Consider the following 20,158-nt stretch of genomic DNA (forward strand, 5'->3'; position numbering starts at 1 on the left):
TCGGAATATAACCGTGTAATTATGTAGAGGTGTGAATGGCGTGTCGTTGTGATTCCCGGTATGTTCTCAATCGCCCTCGTCCTCATCCTCATTTTCATCCTCATCCTCATCCTCATCCTCATCCTCTTAATAAGCTTCCTTTCATTCACTCTCACTCTCCGATCCCCCCTAACAATATTAAATCCGTCTTCATTCTTCCACGACAAACTGCTGATCGTAGGTATAATTTAACGAACAAGACGGCGCACTATTATTATCGGCCCTGACACACGTTTCGAATTGAAGAGCTTTTCGCCGGCAAGGGGACGATACAAACGACGCAGAAATAAGGGACGAAAGAGACCTTCGGCGTCCGTGAAAACATTTTTTATGGCGTGGTACACGTGCGATATCGATAACTGAACTCGACCTGATTGCCTCCGAGTCTATACACCCTATCTATAAATTATGTATTTCCTGAACATCGTCGAGCGGTTGGAAGAAGAGTTGTTCGGCTTGCGTTAAAGTTGAATAAGTAGGTGTAGGTGTAGGTGTAGGTATACGACATGCCGGCAACTGCGCCCCTGACCCCTGACCCTCGTGCCGCTTCACGTTCGACATCGAGTGGTCGGTCGAATCGGGGTATAAAACAGTGCGTCAAAGGCGAGGTTTCAATTACGTGACGGCTGCGAAGAAAGGAAATAACGAAAGAAACAACAAAGAAGTAAAAATAAAAAACAATGAAAACAAAAATGTACGTACGTCGCGTCGTCCGACGACCATCCGTAACCCCGATGACGAAGAAAAGCTCCGCGCTGACCCTTGAACGATGTATAAAGGTCGCGCCGTTCGCAGGGGAAGCTCAACCCTCGAAACTTCCAAGCTGGATTTAATTGAGACGTCGTTTTTTTCACCCCCTTTTTCGTTCTTTACGCGATACGATTTCGCGGCCTGAGAAGATTCCGGTGCCAGAATCGTTTTCTTGGGGATTCGGAAGTCGAGGATCGGATGCGTTTGGAGCTTTGTGTTTTGTTTTTAGTTTTTGGGACACTTGAACTGAGCATTTTTTATCGTTAGTTGCAAAATTGTCGTTTAAAATATAGTTGAACGTCACAAAATATCAGAAGCACGATCCCGTAAGCATTATACGTCGACAAATTTGTTCGTTTACTTTTGGATTATTTTTCCTCCTCGTAATCATGTCGTGACGAGAATAACGAGAATTAAACATCAGGTAACTTCGTTTTCAAACTAACCACCGCATATTTGCCAAGAATTATAACGAGAAAAGTATGTAGGTACCTACCTACTCTGATAATTGAAATCCACGTAAGGTTGAGACGAAAGAAAGAAGTTAAGCTTCCAATGTTCTCGAGATAGAGAAAAACACTTTGAAACTTGAAGAAGTTCCAAACGCAGGAAACCTCAATTAGGCAGGCACAAACGACCCTGGGGAATGTTCTTCTCCGGCGGTATATGATAAATAAAATTTCAAGACTTATATATCCCAGAGAAATTCAGATCGAGAGGTCGCTAAAGGCTTCCCCGTTAGTCACACCACTTAATTTTTCACTCGATCAGTACATAACAGAGTTTCGCCGGCGACAGCGATTGAATCATTAAACGAAGCTGGATCTGATCGTTAGGAAGTCGTGCGATATCATAGCGAGAGTTGGGTACACCGTTTAATCCCCGGGACAAGGAGGGAGAAGAACTGGAAAGAGGAAAGAAGAGGTAGAAGAATGAGAACCGGAGGAGGGGAGGAGGGGAGGAGGAGGAGGAGAACCACTAAAACGCAGGGGACTCGATCCGGTCCCGGAGTTGCGGCTTTCTTCCTCAGGGGTGTGTTTTCATCCCCCGACGCTGGTAGTTGGGTAGTACATTACTGGGTTTATGGGTGAAAAGGCGACACCGCAGAAAAGGCCGGGGTCTGTTTCGGCTTTGTTTAGTCGACGTTGGTCAACGGGGTTTTGTCCCGAGCCTGTTGAATATTTATATCCAGGTACTGGGTGGGGGTGGAAATAAACTTCCGGCTTCGCACTGCGCGCAGGCATAATGCGAACGTACGACAAGTTAGCGAAGGTGGGCATGCATCGCGGAGGGTTTTATCGCCGGTGATTCAGCCTCTTTATCGCCCGCGGTCTGTTTAGCCGTATGCATATATGTATGTATATGTATACGAGTAGGTACGTAGGTATGCCCTACCAACCAAGGTGCGGAACGCTCAATCGACTATCTACGGGTTCAAAGGTCAGAGATTGCAGGGCGACGGGGAGGACAAGGATGCTCAACTTTCGTCCTCCAACGTACCTCTTCTATACCTTCGTACCATCTACGCGCGATAACAACTTCCCAAGTAATTATACCTTCAAATCTCCTTTGTTTGGCTTTCCCTGCGCAGACGACGACGACGACGACGCCGACGGCTTCCTTAATCGGGGCATAAGCTTGACGAGTTTTGTACCTCCGGTGACGCAGCACGGCAACTTTCTTCGCTGTTCCTGACTTATGTATTCCGCTCAGGGATCAACACCGCCTCCCGAGCCACAGAGACTAATCAAGTACCACCGACTGGGCTGAGTGCACACCTCGTTTTAAGAAAAAGGCCCCTGATCATTCCGTAACCATGCACTCGTCTTCGGAGAGCTCGAATGAGTCTCTTGGATTTATTTACGACTTTTCACACCTATAACAATGCGCTTGGTTTGATTTCTTGGAGTGCGGTAGATTCGCTATCGGTCGAAAGAGTCGTTTTTTACCCTCGGAAATCTATAACCGGAAGTTTCTCCGAGCCACGTGTGACAGCCCATTTGACACGGTCACCGATAAACCTGCGTGAACGTCCTGGTAATTGGTAGAAGCCATATACATATACAACTTAATACATATACATATAGGTAGTGTTGTTTGCAGACGGTTGCGTGATAATGTGATATTATGCTGTTTGTGAGATTACAGTTCAGCGGGCCGATTAAGTGGAGAAATACCATAGATGTTTCCCGTAGTAACCATCGCGGTATAATCTGCCCGGTTGTCTATCATCGTGTTTTACCGGGCTCGGAAATTACCCGCAATACCTATTCCGGACGCAATCATTGCTCCGTGCATCCGTTCATCCAGCTTTAATGCTAAATCGTCCCGAGATCCACGCATCGCACTGTCCGAAATCATCGTTCAGCAACAAGTGAGTCTTGAAAATGATATTTTCTTATCTTTTCTTTTCTTTTCTTTTAATTTTTATTCGTTGAATTGAACAAAATTAATTCGAATTAGTAACAAGTACTTCTTGCACGATTGAAACGTCGTGGAGATTTCCCATTTTTGCCAAGGGTTCACGGTCGGGGATGCGATACGATTTAACGATAAGGCAAGATGAGTGAATTCGTGCCGCGATGATTACTCGCGAAACATATGAGGTATGTATTACCGAAGGGTGATTAATCAGTTTGTAAGTTGACGATTTACAATTTTTGAGCGAGCAATTGAGTGAGTGATTGAGTGAATGAGCGAGTGAGTGAAGTAAAGTGAAGTGAGATGAGGTGAGGTGAGGTGAATCGGCGATTGAGCGAGTCGCATGCAGATTATATATCATATCATACAAGGTGTAAATATAAATACACGATACGTTTATAGTGACGTTACAAGGCACCGATTGTGGCAACAACAATGAAATAATCAGTCGAGAAAGAAAAAACCTGATCGGAAAATCGAGATAAGAGTAAAATAAAAATTCAGAATAAAAAAAACAAAAATCCGTGATTTGATATAGTTAATAAAGTTGAAAAAAAATCAAAGAAATGACGAGTAGAAGAAATCAAACTTAAAAAGAAATCAAAAAGGAAAATGATAATCGAATCTTTGAAAAAACACAGCGTTGAGTTTTTCGTGAATTTGTGTGAGTGTAAAAAATGTTCATGAGGATGTTCTATTTTTTCTTTGAGAGAAAAAAAAATTGGTACAATTTCATTTCGACTTCTGATCTCTTGAACTTGATTTTTCAGAATAATCTTAAGATTAACTAGACCCAATCGGAAATGTTACAGGCTTTAACAACAAAAAATTTCAGAGATATTTCGATGAAGTTATTCGCTTCTGATTCGAAAGACGTTTGAAAAGATACGCGCTCTTAGATTTCCCCATTTCGTATTATCTGACATAAGACTTTGAGAGGAATATTGCATTTCCACAAATATACTCGAGTGAAAAACCGTGTGACAAGCAACTTTTCAGGATATTCACTTTGACATGGAAATTTTTCTGGTCTTCTAAAACAACTCAACAGAAAAGTGTCACGCTGCTATATCTATCAACATAGAAATGTGCGACAAATAAATCGCACATGGATCGTGCGAAATAAATCTTCAATGACATGTTTGAAATCTGTTTTTCAAAAGGTTTTTCATCATATTTTTCATCACCTCTTCTTGGCCCTCGAAAATTGGATTAAGAATTGTTTAAAGTTTTGTGAAAAACTTTCAAACAACGACTAACGCCACTTTAGTTAAAAAAAATTTCCAAGACCTTGAAAAAAGCCAAAAATTAATACCAATTTTCTTTTTGTAAGGTATGCAGTGTATTGAATGTAAAGAATAATGGAAAATAAAAAATCCGACGACCGCGATGAAGGCGTGTAGGTACGCTTATTGATTAAAATTTCAAGATACGTATTATGATATTCCAGGTAGGTACATGACAACACCGACATAAAATCACCGACTAGCTATATATATATAGTATATAGATATATGCGTATATAGTTATAAAATGTGTAGCAGCAGGCATACACTGCACGGCGTACATAATATATAACAACAGACGTACAGACCGTTATATACCGCAGCTGAGGTACAGAAGTACAGAGATACAATGGGTGCAGATAAATATATGTAAATATATATGTATACATATACCTGTATATTGATATATGTCAATATACAGGTACGACGTGATACGTAGACATTGCATCGTTACTTAAATTCTTGCGTGTCTTCGTTTTCAATCATCTATCAAGTGCTTAGCTTTCTGATTTTGAATTTGATTTGATTTTTCATTTTTTTCATTTTTTCTTGGTAGCAAAAACTAAGCTTTGGTTCACTCACCATGTTCAAATCGTCTATTTTGCTGATTGATCGAAGAAACATGTTGACGCACGCGATTGTCGGGCCATCTAGTTTGTCGTCGGAACAGAAGAAAACAGAACATATTAAATTGATTATTGTGTAAATGCTGATTTTCTACATTCTTCTGTATATCCATTCTGATTTCAATGCATTTCTCTTAATTCTTTTTCAGTCATTTCGAGCACCGAGAAGACGGTGGTGGACCCGTCTCAATGCATGTAGATATTCGCATTGCAGATTGGCCGCGAATAATTATCTCTTTAAACGGCGATCATCTTGCGAGACTGAAAACATTATAAAGAGGATTGATCCAATATTATTGATTATCGACTGCGCTGAAGTAAATGCCAATTTTGAAGCTTCAGTTTTTTTAAAACTTTTTTTTATTTTTTGACATTTCAATCCTGTGTTTCAATCGCTTTTTCATGAAATATTGAAAGATTGTTAAATTTATTTTTGTCCTCACTTTTCCTCCAATCTTACTCGTCGTCTATTTGGAAGGGGAGAGAGGGAGGGAGGGGGCAGTGAGAAAACACAATAGATGTGCGAGCTTAATATAGACCAGAGGTAATTGAAGAGCTTTTGAAAATCCCCAGGGTAGAAGGAGAGGATGAGGCATTGAGAAACACGCTCCATACTGGTGGAAATCGTCTTTATTGATGTTTTTATAGAAAACAGTTAGAGTCGAGTAGGTGAGGAGGGCGAAATAGCGTCGTGAGGATGAGTTGGGGGTGAAAAGGAATAAAAAAGGAAAAACCAAAGGGTAAGAAAAAAATCCGCGAAAGTCTTTTTATTACTTCTAACCCTAGAACAGGCCGCCTATATTCCTGGATAATCGTGAGGGACCTTCAAGAATTACCCGCTGTGTCCAAACGAAAGTTTGAATTCATCGGAGCTGAAAGTTTGAAAGGAATAAAGAGAAAGGAAGAGGGAAAATCGGAAAGCCGGATAGACAGAGGGAGAAAAACAACCGAGCTGCTTTTGTGTTTTAGAATGTAGGTAGACGATGAATTTAAGACTGTAAATGGGGGGCGCCGGGTTTCAGGAACTGTAACATAAAACCTCGGAGTAAGTTCGTGCTCTTTCGTTCTCAACTTGACTCAACGCGCCGATACGCTCGGCTCGATTCGAGAGGAGCTTAAAAGACAAAACGAACTTTCCAAGTCTCGAATGGCGCTGGGGCTGCTTCTGGAACTGCGTCGCCTCGGGTTCCTCCGAGGAGTCACCGCCCCTCGTGTCCTGGGATTGCATCCACCAGGACCTCTGTCTAGGCTACTCCAATACTCGAAACGCGATCCGTTTCCGACCAGTAAGTAAAAATACGGGATACCTACCATCCTGCAACTCCATCATCCCTTCGGGCGATAGGAAAACAAAGGCTTAATCTCACGAGGAGATCGTCAAGGACACTTTTCGGAAACGAAATCAGATATTTACATTTTTCAAGTTGGTCGGTTGAAAAAAAATTTGAAATTACGAGAACGGAGTAATTTCTTTCATTTTTTACTGTGTTAACGCGAGAAGGTTCAAAGACAAGGTTTTGAAGATCGAAATTCTACATGATTACAAATTTTTGTGACTTTAATTCTCACTCAGAGACAGTAACGCAGCGTTCGATTCGACGATAATACCTGCCTGTGTCCTCGCCTATTGGGAACTTGATTTTTTCTCGGCAAATAGATTAATCCAGACATTTCGATCCCGCTGTCCAATCGGATTCAAACATTTCTCGAGGGTCCGTCGCGCTCTGCGTCATCATACGCAAGGACCGCAATATTGACTTGGGATTACACGATCCCTCTCACCTGGCTCATCCATCCTCTAGATTACTGTCACTGACAATTTCCCCAGCATTTGAGGGTTGGCCAGAGTGACAAATGGCTGACACAAATAGAAGCCGAGGCAGGCGTCTCGGGACTCCCGGACTCCGATCGTCTCTCTTCTGCGTTCACAAAGATACGAGAAAACCGGACGCGGAATTGCGACGGACGAAAAGTCCCGCGAGATAAGGGCAGAATTTTTAGTTGACGCGGCGACAATTGAAGCGGGAATAAAAATTTGAAAAACTAAATCGTTAATTGCAGGCCGTTTCTAAAAATTCAGCCTCACTTGTAAAGAGTATGAAATAAAATATTTTATGTCGGATATGTTTTCAGCCGTGGTAAACGAAGTTAGGTAGGCACTTAAGATCGGGATGTGCAGATATAGAACTGCAAACTCTCCCCGTTTTGGCGGGTGCTGCTAATACGGGTTGTGGTATCCTCACTTGGTTATAATGCCCGGCTGCTGCATAATTCCAGAACGATAACGGGGAAGCCTTTGTTCTCTCCTGGGTAATATATTTTCGTTTATTGTCCGGCAGTTTTGCGGTTGGGGGTTCATCATGGCGCCGCCAACCGTCGACGATAAATAAAGCAATACGTCCAGCGGTCTGACCGAGTAGCGATCCTGTTCATTTCGAAAATGAATAGGCGTGCTTTCACTCCCGTTAGGTAGGGATGAAAATCGGGATCAGCGTTAGGGTGCATCGCCTCATCCCCGTTTGGTGAGCGGATGAAAAGAAAACAAAAAGAAAAGAACGCTTTTGAAAACGAAATTCGACATTTTTCAATCCCGTTTCAGCCCCCCTTTTTTTTTTTTTTTTTTTTGCTACCGGAAAACAATGATAAGGATATTGAGTATATCCTGATGAAAGGAGATGAATATCTTTCTCCTGAAAAATCTCCTTATATCGTCATGTATCCTCCCCTTATTTTCCTCCCTCTCGCTTATTCTTAACGGTTTTTTTTCTTCTTCTCACCGAGCTATTCTTGAACCGTTTGTATAGAATCCATCAGCCAACTTGAGCCTCCAAGAGTTTGAGCGTATAATAGGGTTGTGAAATGATTATAGGAGGAATTTATTTTTCGATATTAGACGGCTCAATTAACATGGAAATTTTATGGCGATAAGCTCTGGATGATTGGAACAATAATCGCGTAAAATTTATACTGAGTCACCGAACGATCGAAGGACCTCGCGGGGCGATTTGCGTCACGCAAGTCGATTGAATTATCAGGGGACACGACGGTGTCACTCGGTCAATAATCTATTTTCACTCTAATCAATTTACACGGAAGTCTCAATCCAACTAATGACTGTCGATAACACATCGCAGAATAACACGTAAATTAAAAGTGTTAAAAATCGAAGAAACTTGTCGCCAAAGAGCAGCTGTCAAATATAAGAAAAGAAAGGATTTCATTTTCGCATGGAAAGAATATAAGAAGGAAAAAAAAAAAAAAGAAACAAGCTGCCTCTCATTTTATCATTCGAGCAAAACGGCAATCGTGTAATAAATATGTACATGAAACATAAGAGGCAGAGGTGACTTCCGTTATGCCTGATATTAAGTGACTGTAAGTTTCGAGACTGAATTGATGAACGGAAGGCCGGATATCGGTGTAGAAATCGTCGATTAAACTTTACAGAACGTTGCAACGTTATCGCAGTTTCGATAACGCGGTGGTTGGCATGTGAAAGGTTTACCGTGACGCGAACGTCGAGGATAAACAATCGATTAGAACACCGTTCAGTCGGGTCAGGAAGGTGGAAAAGAGAAAAAAAATAGATAAAAATTGAAGAAAAAAAAACACAAAATAAAAAAAAATAAAATAAAAGCAAACAAACAATGAGAACAAATTGATGTAGTCACTGTTTCACGGGGCTACATGACAAATGAACGTTATCTCGCCCGTCCATTTGCATACACAAATCAAGTCTGCGGTTTACCTCAATTACACAACTCGCCCCCGGGAAAGCCTGATTTCCCAAATCGGTTGTACGTGCAGAGGTGGGTAGACGTATCACCGCATGGGAGAAGCAATGTTGAATTCGAAAATTCGCGGATTGGTCGCGATTTGAGCAAACACTTATTTTCAATCGGTACATTTGTTGTTATACGGTGCTTGATCGTTTCACTCATATCGAAAGTTATGTGTGCCTGTGTATCTGCGAATGCTTGCTCAAAACACTGGCTGCATTTCTGTTTACACACCCATACGTACCCACGCAATCATTCTCGCGGTATGTTCCTCAGCCGCTGATGTATGTGCCAGTAGACACTGAGCATTCCGATTCCTGATATAGACAAACCGGTAAAATAGGTCGATATATAAGGTATTCTCGACGCGACTTAGTTTTACGCCCTGTGTCACATCTTTGATGCCCAATGTTCCTGAATATTAGCCTCATTTTACACCACCCATTCAATTCCATGGAGTGATATATTCTTTTCACATACTTTATAACCTTCATAATTTCGTTTCAAATCATTCTTATATTTGACTTTAAATTTCTTTTATCTTCTAACCGTTTTGAAAAACATTTATTCTTTTTTATGTTAACCATAATATAGTCCAATAATAATAACGGCAGTCGGAACCCAAACGGACTTACGTGCGTGACAGAAGGACCACACCAGAGAACGAGTGGAATCCTTTCGATGTTGCAAGCTAACGGTCGAAGACTTTTTTCTCTTACAGTGCCTTGTCTGCCTTTGGCTATTCATCTCATCAGCACTTGAGCAAAAACTGTTTATCGTCAAAAAACATTTCGTGAAGACAAACCAGATCCCCGAAAATCACCTCGTGATATTTTCGGACATACAGGAACTGGCGTGATTGTACAGCGTAACAAAACCTTTTTCAAGTGGTGTCTGTTTGGGAAGTGACGACCGAAGGCCAGAAACGGTTATCTTAGCATATATGATGCAAGTACGGAAATTCTTACCCGCACCCGTGGAAAAGGCTGGAGTGGGCCTAACTGACCCACTAGGTACACTGGACCCAGAGGGCAAGGGTAGTTCAAGGCGAATAAGAAGGCCCAAAATATCATCTCAACGTACGGAAGTCTTCCGTATTGGTCCTCTTCCCATAAAAATGGAGAGAACCAATTAGGAAGTGAGTGAGAAAACTGCACGCCAAAGAATGAACTCGGAATAGCGTTGCAATATACAGAAACAGGTTAGTCAAAACCGTCGTTACAACGGAGTAGTTCATAAAAAATCATCCAACTATAACAGTTCTTCGTAAAGCTTCGATCGGAGTAGTTCACAAAATCTTTCTAAATCCCGACTAATTGAATAACTTTGAAGAAATTCGGTACTTCTCTTTTTACTTGAATATCATCATTTCAGTAATAATATTCAATCGTTATACGTAGTTTCGACTCAACTAACTCTGAACAAACTAAATCGTAGTGTTTAATCTGCATTGTGTGTTAACAAAATAAATTACATTCAACGGGAGTAAATCAAACCGGCGAATCTACTAAACCATCTCCATACCCACTTTACTGTGTCCACCGGCGCCCTATCTGGTTTTGGTGAATTCTTTTCTCTACTCTACCATTTTCGCAATAGCACTTGTATCATTCATTGGTCCACCAGCGCTCTATTTAGCATTAGTGAATTATCCTTCTTTCTCTTGAAACCCGTTCCACAAAACCCCATTGTAGCCGAAGTGCTAGTACATAATTGTTAGTAGACATTTCATTCATTCAGCCAGAGACAATAATTCAGTTGCCGTAACCAGAGCAATCGCACGTAAATGGTGTTAATTCATATTATAAAAAGTCACCGTCGAGAACGCAGAGCCGCCCACAACCCGAATCATCAAAATCGACTAAAGCTAAGTGACGACTATATTTCAAAAGCTCAACCGAGAGAGGAAAACTCCGCGTTCATCACAGGTAAATCGGGTTTAGAAATTTTGTCTTTGTACAAGCGTTAAATTATTATGGCGAATATCGATTCCCCGTAAATAAACAATAGCCAACCAAAATCCAGCCCATAAAACCTGCAATATTTTGAGCATCGATACGCAAACACACTGTGTCACGTTTGTTTCATCAAATACAATCACAAATTGAGATTTCCTAATTCAAAGTGTTTAGAATAATGATTATATCATGCTTTAATAATCACTCAAGGATAAAACACTTACGGAGAATGATTCAGAAAATAACGTTAGATAAAGTATTCTTGTAATTCCTACAGAATGAGTTCGGTACAAATTCGCATACATGTCATGATAAATTTACTGTAGCCTATAATCGTGTGTTAAAAATCATAACCGTTTTAATAATACATGAGAGAGTAATTTTTTTCACACATGCCGCTGATCCGTTTCGAAAATCGTTCTATTTCACTGGTGATCTAAATTCAGTATTCCCCTACAAAACAATGACAGGAATGATCTCGACCCAATAGATTGCGAATTGATCTACAGTATCAGGATTGAATGATGTGTGACTGTGCGGCAACATGGTTAAGCTCCGATCGATCATCCGTAGAATGTGATCGAGGAGGCATAGATCGTCGTCCAACAATATATTCTGAACGCCTGTTCCTATTCCTATCCCCTGTTGCAATTGCAATTGTGAACGACACGTTTCTTCTTACCAACAAAAATGTTAATGCGACAGAACCGGTGTCAGTGTGACTGAGTTTTATACGACATAACATGTTGGTGGTGGTTACAATAAGTGTGCGATTTATACAGTAATATTTAATGGATATAATATGTATAATAGTTATGGTAAATGTAGATCTCTACTATACACAACAGCGGATGCGCGACACTAATTTAACGAGCATAATCTACGCACAGCATGACGCGGCTGGTTCGTCTCGAGCAAAAATTTGAAACAGCGTCTTCGTTGCATCGCTCTTTCATTCGCACTTTTTCGTCCGCGAATTTTCTGCAGGGAGTTTGAAGTGAGTGATTAAAATATGAAATAGTCTAGGAGCGGGGTTCTCGCGATTTTACATGGACGATTAGCCGGGGGGCTTTTTAATTTTTGTAACAAGTATACTACGTCATGCTGTTCGTAGATGTACGATTAATGTTAATTTTGAGACACAAAAAACTTGAAGAGAAAACCTCGTATATACAGGTATTATATTTATAGATGCGTTATACATATTTACATGTATATACTGCCTAAATGCAAAGAAATCAAGTGAGACAGAAAGAAAGAAACAACTGTAGGTATGTATGTGTCCATGTATATGTATAATGGAAAAAGGAAAAACAATGAGAAAAACTGTTTCGGGAATGAAGAAAGAAAAGAATGACGGTGAAAATAGAAATAATAGTTAGGAAGTACATTGAAAAGTTTTCACGTTTGTTGGTATATATGTATACATACATACAGTGTGACATTCTGTTGTGTGACAACTCGACCGATGTGACCGTCACAAATTTCATCCATAATTTGATGCAGTTTGGTCTGATTTGTAAAATGCATTCAAATTTTCTTCCAATTTTTTTTTTCAAATTCAATGTCGAGTTCGAAATTATAATTTTTTTGTGCTCAAGAATATTGTAAATAGATAATATCTAGGTGGAAATAATTTGAAAAAGTGAGCATGAATTTTGAAATTGGAAAAATGATTTACAAGAAAGACGAGGATCAGATCCAAAATAGTTTAGACTCAAGTCACTCGAATTGGCACGGAACGCCCTGTACACAAGGCATATATGGTTTCCGTGTTTGTGTGTGTATATATAATTATATACATACGATACAGAGCCCTCGATAAATCGTATACATGGCATATATACGAATATATATATATATACAATACGTACGAGAAATTTATATCATAATGACATTACACGAATATTATAACGTGGATAAAAAAGGTGTAACAATGAAAAATTGATAGGTACGAGAAGAAGAATAAGAAGAAGAAGAAGAAGAAGAAGAAGAAGAAGAAGAAGAAGAAACAGAAACCAACAAACAATTCAAGTATGATATTCATATATACCTAATATATGTATATATGTATATATATATTAAAACATGTGCTGATGATAATAACGAACGCCCAAAACGCTTACGAATTAATATATAATACAATGATGAATGATGAGATTTTGTTTCCTTACTTGAAATGAAAGTAAAAGTAAAGGAAAAAACGTCCAGAAAAGATAAATATAATATAAGAAAAGTAATTTTTATTTTTTACTTTTTCTTCAGGGCATTAACACTTACCATGGTAACGTCATCTATTTTTGAGATACTTCGAACAAATATGTTGACGTGGACAACCGCGGGCCCATCTAACATAGCAAACAGAACACATCCATTAACAAAACACTTAACGGAATATTTCATTACGAAATACGATCATTGAGGATAAAATTGCATTCTGCAGCCCGTTTGTTATACAATATCTGCAGCTGCAGCCTCTCATATGGTACCTGTTATACAAATGTGTACCTCGAGGCTGTTTTCTCTCTCGCTTTCCTGCCCATCATGCGTTATATCGCACATATGTAATCTATCATACATATGCATTTACGTATAATAAGTATGTACTACGATTGAGTTATAGACGGACAGGATGTCGTCTTGGAGGCAACCGGAAACGGCAGGCTATCGGCTTACGCTGCAGTTCCGACGAAGCGCTGCAACGTCGGCGAAACGTAAATCGTCGGACCTTTTCTCGTACGATATGTATACCTGTGTAGTATATATATCTATATATATATATATATATATACTTCTATTCGTCATATGCTTCAAACGTTAGGTATACGCGCACGATCAACCCCCGTGCGTTTATTATTTTATAACATGTATGTACAGGGTGGTAATACAATTCGCATGAAATTCACATCAACGCGAATATTTCGATATCTTTACCCAGAGATCAGCGAAATACCGAGTCAGCATTTTTACGGCTAATAATATAATGCGTTAAATAATTGTGGAGTAAGAAAATAATCCATTTATATAATGATTTAGATAAAGCAATCGACGGAGCTTCGGTTTAGCCAGAAACGGCGAATATCCGCCAAGTCGGTTATAGGAAAATTATTCTCTTAAACTATCAGTTTACCGGCGAAATCACTGTTGAAAAAATATATAATCAGAACCAAAAAGCGAGAAGTGAATGAAAAATGAGGGCTTAAGCAGGCCCCAAAAACGCATCTCTGCGCGACCATATGAAATTTGGTAAACGGTTATTTATCACTTTTTCAACCCTCCCAAGAACATAAGAAACCTCATCACCATCATCAGTCACCAGCAATCGTCTTCTGTCAGGCGTCATTTCATATTATTTATTTCACTCAGCTCTTCTCCCTCGGTCGCTTTTTATCATCGCGGCACGATCAGCGCATCATTGTTACGGAGATGTTGGAACACTTCGGTTTAGGGGTGTGCGGTAAAAATGATGAAAAACGCAACTTTTTTTCTCTACCTTCTCTCTCTCTCTCTCTCTCTCTCTCTCTCTCTTTCTCGCTCTCTCTCTTTCACTCTCTCGCCGTAACTTTCTTGAACAATATTCCTGCGTACTTTTCGACAAGCCACCGCGATCAAGACTTTCAGGAAACGCTTTTATTCCCATTTATTAACAATCCTGTAAATAGCCTTAAAAGTTTATTATCGATTCGCGCGTAGAGCCGGCCTTTGTACCACTGGACGGATGGATGGATCGATTAGCTCATCTTTGGCGGCAGTGATGGGTTCGCGTGAACCATTTTAACCCTTTCAATCACGCAATAACCAAAATTCAGGATTTTGCATTATATATATAAAAAAAAAAAAATTACAAAAACTAAAAAAAAAAAAATGCCACTGTGGTAGCTTGTGTGATTTTAAATGATACTTTGTTTGTAACTAAAATGTCGCTATCGCCTTCTGCTTGATCCCGTGCATCCCATTTATCCGACTATCTATGTATTTATCTTTTATTCTATCTTTATACCTCATCTATTTTATTTAAATTACCTTCTATCTCATTTGTTTCATCATCCTCTGTTTCTAGTCTAACTCTATTTCCGTTCATTTTATTTTATCTATTTTTATTCAAATTATTTATTTTTATTTATGTATATGGTATACAAAATTTCGAAACTTCTGTATGAACACTACATTACTATTCTGCTACTATTGTATAAGCTTGGCGACGCTTTATGGGAACTTGTACCAGGGCGCAAAATAAATGTTTACCTCTCTCACTCTCTCTCTCTCTCTCTCTCTCTCGTTTCACTTCCATTCACACCGACGATCGCATTTCTGCAAACTATCGTAACGGTGTTCATGTAACAATGCAGTGCGAAAAGAATGAGAGAATATAGGAATAGGAATAAGAATATAAAGAAGGAAAAAGCGCCGACCAAACGATTCGAAAGAGGAATAGATAGGGCAGCAGCAAGTAGTCGAGTCGGTGGTTGGGGCGACGCCTTCTTCTTCCCAGCAGCGGTGATACTCATTGCCGGGGCAGACGAAGCCCGCACGGAAGTGCGAGTGAACGCACAAGTGGCTTCTATTTCTCACCGAGACTTCCGGGGCCCCCCCGAACTTCCGTCCGACTCCCAGCCCCATCCCTGACCAAGCATCAGCGATTCATCAACTTGAATGGCCCAAGATACGTGCTGTGCTTTTGTATGGGACGCCCGGACGGGGCGGGTTTCGGGCTACTTTACGTTAGTGCCGAGAGCGAAGTGTGCCTTCGCTTATTTTTCCACCTTCCTTCTCTCTTCTCCCTTTCCGTTTTCACATTTTTTACTACGTCAAGTTATTCAAATCCACCCGGTGCGGTGTCACTTGTTGCGGTGACATTTCATTTTTTATTATCTTCCTTTCCCTCCCTCCCACCCCCCCAATTTTACGCTATAATAAGATCAAAGACGGTGAACGCTGTACTAATATAGGTACGTACGAAGCTAAGGGTTTGATAGTTTGCGCTTTGAGTCGTCGTTATTCTTTCACAGTTATCGGGTAGCGAGACTGAGACGAGAGTGGCGACAACTTTGTTGTAATAAAATACCCTGACTTTTTTCATCAAATTATTCAGGATTCCCTGAAGTTTTCTCACTTTATCACGAAACTTAGGTAATTTTTAGGGCACCTTATAAATGGACCAGAAAAGCTGTCCACCTTTAAAATGAAAAATTGTGTGGAATTTTTATCGGTGTCGATAGGTCAGTAACAAGAAGTCAATATTAAATTGACGTTTCAGCCCTTGCGGGGTGAGGGGGGGGGGGGGGGGGGAGGCCTCCGCAGAAATTTGAATACGTTGAGAAAGGCTTAAAAGCCGATGTGAAAATTTACACCGATGAAGAATAGGGAAAGTTCATTTTGAGAACGCCTGGTTCTCATAGTTAATAGAATCTATCTAACGACTTAGCTTAGCTGAATTGACGATGCATAGCTGAAGTTTTAAAACGTCTTATAAAAAAAGTACGTTTTGCTTATGGTCCATCGTAATTCCCTGACTATCGCCACCCTGTGGGAGTATAATATGTGTCCAGAAATCAACTTTCAACCAGTTTTTTAGACTCGCAATGTCGATGTGATTACAATTTAAAATATGATAATCCATCGATTTGTAGACCTTTTTAGCTTCATCGTATTCGAATTGAACCTTTGACTCGAATTTTGTGACTTTTTGTCGGCGGGTAAAATGTGACCCAATATATTTTTCGTGTGAAAAATCTGAACAAATATTGTGGAAAAGAGTAGTTTTTAGAATATTTAGTGGAATTTTTAGAGTCGAATGGCAACGGGATTATAATTAAATCGATGCGTAGATATGTTCAATATGTTTCAAAAATCTCGAGTTTTCCAAATATAAGTATCGATACGGATTCAATTACAATCCCATTTTCATTTCCGGACTTTAACAAGTTCAGGATATCTCAGTGTGCCCTTCGGCACAACCAAATTTAATCCTGAGCGATATATTTTTACTCTAAAAAACCTTAAATTGAATGAAATAAATGTCTGATTGTTAGCTTCGTTAACAATCGTAAAGAGAAAGAGAAAATTAGCGGCAATGACTCGCGGAGTGGTAAAAAGTGTCGCGTGCCGAGCTGAACGGTGTTTTAAAGCAATCGCGGACCCTCGACTTTGTCGTTTGTTTACAACAAAATCGCTCGAGTATTTTCTTCCGAAAGAATGCAGCATTGAAACTCGAGTGATCAGAATCAGGAGCTCACAGGTCGAATCGTTTCGAATTTGTGAAAGCGGGAGTTATCTGATATCCACCGGCGCGCAACTTGGACTAATTTCGCAGAGGGTGAAATTGCGTGTCGAGAACGGCGATCGGGTGTCAGATAAATTACGGTCAAAGCGGACAGTTTCTCTCCTCGTTTTTTTCCTTCCTCTTCCTTTTTTCGTATTCAACTGCGACGACTGTACACATTTGAGATCGCTAAATGCTGATTAAAAAGCACAAACATGCACAGGCGGTTGATTAAATTTATCTGCTTGTCTGCTAGGACTGTATAAGGCATGCACAGAGCTGACGGGATCACGGATAGATTACGGGGCACGGTGTGCGTTTTCAACGATAAAACGTTTGTTCCATTTAGTTGAGCGCGTACGGCGATTCCGCGCCGCTTTTGCCGCAGCCGCAGCCACACGCTCGTTAAATTCTAAATCACATAGCAGCGCGATTGAGGCGCGCAGCATCGAAATGTCTACAATATTGTTTGTTTTCTTTTCGATGTCACCATGGCAGCCTCGCAGCCGTATATTAAGGATGTGTAATAGGTATCAAACGTACAGTACAGACTGTCAAAGAGCTGTCAAGACAGAAATACGATACAACGAAGGTTTCGAAGAATAACTGAGTCGAATTTAGTTGACGTAGAAAAAATTGGAGTCGTACGTTTGAGCCACAATAATAGAATTATTGATTTTGTTTGATTATTGATTAGATTTGAATTATTGAATCTTCAGAGATCACGTCATGGAATTATTTTTACAACGACAAAATCGTGTCGTTTGACTCGATCTTATTGGATTAGAGCTGATTTTGTTAATAGATAAATTTTGTTAGTGAAATTATTATAAGCAACGAATAGTGAACCTATGCCTTGATAAAAAATAATCCATCGTTATCCAAAATCTGATTTTGTAAATTTGCCGAGAATTCATTAACGAACAAATGAGCCAGCTAGCTCATTAAAATCGGACAAACGATGAGATTTTTTCGTTGCAGAAATGAATTCGCAATAATGGAATCTCCTCAGTCATCAATAATTGTGTTACTGTGGCTGAAATCTAAAGTTTTTGAGTTTTCCCTGTATGAAGGGAATATTGTTTCGACTAACAATAAATTTGACTCAATTAACTTCAGTTGCAATTTTGTTCAAATCTTCGTTACATCATATTTCTACGTTGACAGCTCTTCGCCTAAACTGTACGTTTGGTAAGTTGTTAAACAATTTTATTTCTGCTTTCTATGACAATAAGACGAAGATCTTGAGAGGTTAAAAGTTCCTGATCAATTACTCTGTGCAATCTCGCGTAACCGAGGTATTGTGACATAGTTGAACCATCCACATGCGAAATTTGCAAACTCGTCGGTTTCCGGAATAGCAATCAATCTCCTCGCTCTCTCGTTCCGTGTAATACCGGAATCCGCAAACTCGAGGCATAGCTGCTCCGCGAATCTCACATTGCGTGTTTATCCTTTACGCAGGCGAGTTGTTTGCGAATGTAACATGAAACGTAGGATCTAACGTGTATCGGCATTTCCCAGGCAACGTCTGCAAGGTAGGCGGCCGTATTGTTAACTTACGTTGTACCGTGACATAAATATTTGACGGTTTCCTCAACTCCGGGAAATTCATAATTGACTGTAATTAAATGCGTCGCAAAAGGACTCGGAACCTTCTCCAGGCTCTGCGGCTTTCCCGGGCACTCGAGACGAACAAAAGCAAATTCTTAGACGAGCTTGCGACAGCCGCGGCATGCACGGAACTCGCGGATTAAGCTGTGTCACGGAATTGCGTGTATAAAAATAAAACGCCATTATTATATAGTGGAAAATAACTGTCGTAGACATTTCTAACTGCATGATGTGTATAATCTTTTGCACAAGTGGTAAAACCCAGCCGAATCCACCCCCCTCCGATTATATGATGCAAAACCCCTCGCGACACACCGAATTGCGAATATATCATCGTTCAATCATTCCTCTCTATCAGTGCATACAGAGTGGAAAAAAAACTGTGTTGGCATCACCAATGCCAAACAGGACGCCGGTGAACCAATGGATGATACAAGTGCTATTGCGAAAATGGAAGAATAGGAAAACGAATTCACCAAGGCCAGGTAGGGCGCCGGTGGACACAGTAAAGTGGGTACGGAGATGGTTTAGTAGATTCGCCGGTTTGATTTACTCCCGTTGAATGTAATTTATTTTGTTAACACACAATGCAGATTAAACACTACGATTTAGTTTGTTCAGAGTTAGTTGAGTCGAAACTACGTATAACGATTGAATATTATTATTGAAATGATGATATTCAAGTAAAAAGAGAAGTACCGAATTTCTTCAAAGTTATTCAATTAGTCGGGATTTAGAAAGATTTTGTGAACTACTCCGATCGAAGCTTAACGAAGAACTGTTATAGTTGGATGATTTTTTATGAACTACTCCGTTGTAACGACGGTTTTGACTAACCTGTTTCTGTATATTGCAACGCTATTCCGAGTTCATTCTTTGGCGTGCAGTTTTCTCACTCACTTCCTAATTGGTTCTCTCCATTTTTATGGGAAGAGGACCAATACGGAAGACTTCCGTACGTTGAGATGATATTTTGGGCCTTCTTATTCGCCCTGAACTACCCCTGCCCTCTGGGTCCAGTGTACCTAGTGGGTCAGTTAGGCCCACTCCAGCTTTTTCTACGGGTGCGGGTAAGAATTTCCGTACTTGCATCATACATGCTAAGATAACCTTTTCTGGCCTTCGGTCGTCATTTCCCAAACAGACACCACTTGAAAAAGGTTTTGTTACGCTGTACAATCACGCCAGTTCCTGTATGTCCGAAAATATCACGAGGTGATTTTCGGGGATCTGGTTTGTCTTCACGAAATGTTTTTTGACGATAAACAGTGTTTGCTCAAGTGCTGATAAGATGAATAGCCAAAGGCAGACAAGGCACTGTAAGAGAGAAAAGTCTTCAACCGTTAGCTTGCAATATCGAAAGGATCACACTCGTTCTTTGGTGTGGTCCTTTTGGTACGCACGTAAGTCTGTTTGGGTTTCG

General features: G+C 40.2%; 1 protein-coding gene across 4 annotated transcripts in view; it reads right to left on the minus strand.

The window, feature by feature from the left end:
- LOC124405408 (glutamate-gated chloride channel) overlaps positions 1-20,158 on the minus strand; it is a 97,637-nt gene that overhangs the window by 7,991 nt on the left and 69,488 nt on the right. Inside the window, exon 4 of one of the 4 annotated variants that reach the window (XM_046880279.1) lies at positions 5,079-5,146. The exons of 2 other annotated variants lie outside the window; for them this stretch is intronic. In XM_046880279.1, the coding sequence (XP_046736235.1) occupies positions 5,079-5,146 (68 nt within the window). Of the gene's footprint in view, positions 1-5,078; positions 5,147-13,139; positions 13,208-20,158 lie in introns of all 4 variants that reach the window. One more of the 4 variants, XM_046880276.1, reaches the window with a different exon arrangement.

Source organism: Diprion similis, chromosome 4, assembly GCF_021155765.1.
Source record: "Diprion similis isolate iyDipSimi1 chromosome 4, iyDipSimi1.1, whole genome shotgun sequence".
Classification (NCBI taxonomy): Eukaryota; Metazoa; Arthropoda; class Insecta; order Hymenoptera; family Diprionidae; genus Diprion; species Diprion similis.